Below are 4,790 nucleotides of genomic sequence, written 5' to 3'. Positions count from 1 at the left end.
AAAACAGACTTTTCTGAAAAAGCTCACTCAAAATGTGCCTGATTTGCCTTTTTGAGTATTAAAAAGTGCCAATAGGGACTGGGGCTGCATGAAAGAGTAAAAAACATGGGTGACTTTGCCTGAAAAAGTTATATTTTAGCCACAAAAAAGCCACACGACCTAACACCTTGTTGCCACACAGCTGTTTGAAAACACAACTAAGGTAAATAAAAAAAAACTTGAGACAAAGGTAAGCCTGCGCATCAGGGTGAAAGGGTGAAATAGAAGTAAGAATAGCCAAAAACTTAATTACTTCAAATGTATTTTCCATAGCCACAAACATAAAGATATACATGAATAAACAGAAATTATGCATGAACATGCAGATGGCGCTTAAGTTAGTATCACAGTTCATTGCAGGTTGCCACTAAATCTTAAACAATTTTATGTCTATATTGTCTTGTACGTCGCTAAAATTTCTTCTGCTTTTTTAAAAAGCTCTTCAAATGTCTGCAAAGACAAAGTGTAAAATTAGACAAATTGCGTGAGTAGAAGGGCCTTATTGAGTCCGAACCCCACACCATATATGGGCATATACTCCGAACCCCACACCATATCTGGGTATAGTCATTAGGGAGAACACGTGGTTAATGGGGTCAATGACCTAAATTTCCAAGGTCGATGTTGTTGTTGTTGTAAGTGCACGCTCTCAGCGAATGCTATGCCGTCCAGGAATTTGGAACACCTGTGCTGTCGACCTCAATTCACCTATCGTGAATCAATAATTCCCCTTAGAAACAACAAATTAATTCCCCTTTCTTGACAGATCAATCAACCAATGACATCATCTGTCAGACTTTAAAAATTTTCACCTAGAAACGATTCTCCAGGAATAGATCCAAGTCATTAATGTCTTTGCCTCGGAAACAACTCTTTTGGTCGAACTCCAAAGGATATTAATAAACATTGCCATGGAAACAATTCTCCAAGAAACATCTTAGCAATGAATTGTTTTAGCGCGGGGATCAGGTTTCCAAATAATTTGAAATGCGTTAGCGTAGAGATGCCAAAAACAAAATGAACACGCTGAAATTACGTTTAGGGATTATTTGGGCGAAACTGTTTTAGACAGGTTATGGAATTATTTCGACGAAACAGTTAGAGACATTTTAAAAGAAGATTTTAGGAAAGGTTTTAGAAGAGGATTTGAGGGTGAAACTCTGTGGTCGTTATAATACACAAGTTTCATTTGAACAGTGTCGTGAGGTCCTCTACCCCAACCCCAAAGGGTTCCGATCCCCACCACCCCGACCCCGAAGGAAGCGCTCGGTCCTCAAAGGTCCCCCAAGCTCCCAAAGAGCCCCAGCCCCCCGAACCCCCTCCTCAGACCCACCAAGGCCCTCCCCTGGTCCGCAAGGGCCCCCCCGACCCCCAAAGGGCCCCCCGGACCCCAAATGCTCTCCCCCAGACCCCCAAAGGTCCCCCGGACCCCAAACGCTCTCCTCAGACCCTCAAAGGCCCTCCCCTGGTCCTCAAAGGTCCCCCGACCCCCAAAGGGCCCCCGGACCCCAAATGCCCTCCCCCAGACCCCCAAAGGTCCCCCGGACCCCAAACGCCCTCCTCAGACACCCCCAGGCCCGCCGCGGGTCCTCAAGGGCCCCCACACACTCAACCGTCCCCCGGCCCCCACACTCACTCCTCCGACCCTCCAAGGCCCTCCCCTGGTCCGCAAAGGGCCCCCGGACTCCCAAAGGTCCCCCCCGCCCCCAAATGCCCTCCCCCAGACCCCCAAAGGTCCCCCGGACCCCAAACGCTCTCCTCAGACCCTCAAAGGCCCTCCCTTGGTCCTTAAAGGGCCCCCGGACCCCCAAAGGGCCACCCGGACCCCAAATGCCCTCCCCCACTCCTCAAAGGTCCCCCCGGACCGAGAAGCGCCGCGGGCCCGGAAAGCGCCACATGGAGATGCGCCGCAGGGGTTTCACCGCGAGTCAAAGGAAGCGCCGCAGGGGATGCACCACAGGGAGGCGCCGCAGGGATGCGCCGCAAAAGTAAACTAAAAAGTAAAAATTTCGAAATGTTATCCCCTAAACGCCCTCCCCAGACCACCAAAGGCCTTCCCCAGGTCCGCAAAGGTCCCCCGGGCTCCCGAGGGGCCAACCGGCCCCCAAGGGTCCCCCGGACCTCCAAAGGTACTCCCCCGGTCCCCAAAGGTCCACTGGGCTCCCAAAAGACCACCCAATCCTCAGGGGCCCCGGATCCCCAAACGCCCTCCCTGGGCCCCAAAGGCCCTCCCCCGGTCCCCATACATGCACACAAAAACTTACACACACACAAAACTTACACACACACACAAAAACTTACACACACACACAAAAACTTACACACAAACACGAAAAATTAAAAAAACCATAAAAAACTTACACACACACACACAAAAAATAAAAAAAACACACAAAAAAAAACAATTAAACGAGAAATAGGAAAAAAAAATGAAAAAAAATAATTACAATAAGACAAAATATTACACACACACACACACACAAAACTTACACACCCACATACACGACAAAACACACACACACGCCAAAACTAACACACACACAAAAACTTACACACATACACACACACACAAAAACTAACACATGAACACAAAAAAACTCACACACACACTCACAAAAACTTACACATACACACACACAAAACTTACACACACACACACACACACGAAAACATACACACACACTCCAAAAATTAAACACACAAAAAATAAAACACATACAAAAAAACACAAAACTAATACACACACACACACAAAAAACTTACACACACACAAAAACTTACACACACACAAAAACACAAACAAACTAATACACACACACACAAAAAAATAACAACCACACACAAAATCTTACACACACAGAAACTTACACACACACACACACAAAAACTTACACCCAAACAAAAACATACACACACGCACAAAAAATTACACACACACACACAAAAACTTACACACACACACAAAAACTTACAAAAACACAAAAACTTACACACACAAAAACTTACACACACACACACAAAAACTTACACACACACACACACACAAAAACTTACACAACCACACGAAAACATACATGCACACAAAAACTTACATGCACACAAAAACTTACACACACACACACACAAAAATTACACACACACACACACGAAAACACACACACACACGCCCAAAATAACACACACACAAAAAAATACACACACACACACACACATACAAACAAACTATCAAATGAACACAAAAAAACACACACACACTCGAAAAAAAAATATCAAACACACACACACACACAAAACAAACACACACACTCACACTCGAAAAATTACACACACCCGACAAAACTTACACACACAAAAACTTTCACACACACACACACACAAAAATTTACACATGCACACGAAAACTTACATGCACACAAAAACTTACATGCACACAAAACTTACACACACACACACACACACACAAAACTTACACACACAAACATACTAAAACACACACACACACGCCCAAACTTACACACACACAAAAAATTACACACACACACACACACACACACAAAAAATAACACAAAAACACAAAAAAAACTAACACATACACACACAAAAACAAAAACACACACACACACACACACACAAAAATTACACAAACACAAACGAAAACTCACACACACACGCAAAAAATTAAACACACAAAAAATTACACAAGCACAAGAAAAATTACACACACACACAAGAAAACTTACACACAAACGCAAAAACTTACACACACACACACAAACTTACACACACACACACACACAAAAAATTAAACATGCAAAAGAAAAATAACAATAAAACAAAAAATTAAATGAACAAAAAAAATTACACAAACACACACACACAAATCTTACACACACACACACGAAAACTTACACACACACGCAGAAACTTACACACACAAAAACTTACACACACCAGACACACACAAAAATACACACACACACACAGAAAACTTACACACACAAAAACTTACACACACACACACACACACAAAACATAAACACACAAACATACGAAAACTCACACACACACGCCAAAACATACACACACAAAAAAACTAACACACACACACACACACACACAAAATCTTACACAAGCACACAAAAAAACACACACATACACCCAAAAAAACTTACACACACACACACACACACACACACAAAACAAACACACACACAAACCAAAACTTACACACACACGACAAAACTTAAAAAAACAAGAACTAAAAAAATCACAATAAAAATTACACACACACACATCAAAAATAACACACACACGCCAAAACTTACACACACACACTCAAACTAAAACACACACACACACACAAAAAATTACACAGGAACACAAAAACTTACACATTAAGACGAAAAATAACATTCTCTAAATAACTTACACACACACACACACACAAAAATTAAAAACAAAACATAGATAAATTAAACATAATCGAAAAATAAAAAAAAATAAAAAAAATACACACACACACACACACACAAAATTACACACACACACACAAAAAACATACACACACAAATAAAAAAACATACACACACACATACACAATCATACACAAACACACAAAAAACTAATATCCACAGGCAATAGCTTAAGCAAACAAAAACTTACACACACACACAAAAACTTACACCCACACGCAAAAACTTACATGCACACAAAAACTTACATGCACACAAAAACTTACACACACGCACAAA

At 41.8% G+C, this 4,790-nt stretch overlaps 1 protein-coding gene across 2 annotated transcripts in view; it reads right to left on the bottom strand.

Moving 5' to 3' along the window:
* Positions 1–300: 300 nt before the first annotated feature.
* LOC148950005 (uncharacterized) overlaps positions 301–4,790 on the bottom strand; it is a 105,960-nt gene continuing 101,470 nt past the window's right edge. For both annotated transcript variants that reach the window (XM_089092069.1, XM_089092068.1), the window contains one exon: positions 301–489. In XM_089092069.1, the coding sequence (XP_088948195.1) occupies positions 430–489 (60 nt within the window). In that variant the 3' untranslated portion in view covers positions 301–429. The remainder of the gene's footprint in view (positions 490–4,790) is intronic.

This window comes from Artemia sp. Qi Xiang Cuo, chromosome 7, assembly GCF_049724085.1.
Source record: "Artemia sp. Qi Xiang Cuo chromosome 7, ASM4972408v1, whole genome shotgun sequence".
Classification (NCBI taxonomy): domain Eukaryota; kingdom Metazoa; phylum Arthropoda; class Branchiopoda; order Anostraca; family Artemiidae; genus Artemia; species Artemia sp. Qi Xiang Cuo.
The sequence above is the reverse complement of the archived record's forward strand: the minus strand, read 5'-3'. Positions and strand labels throughout refer to the sequence as shown.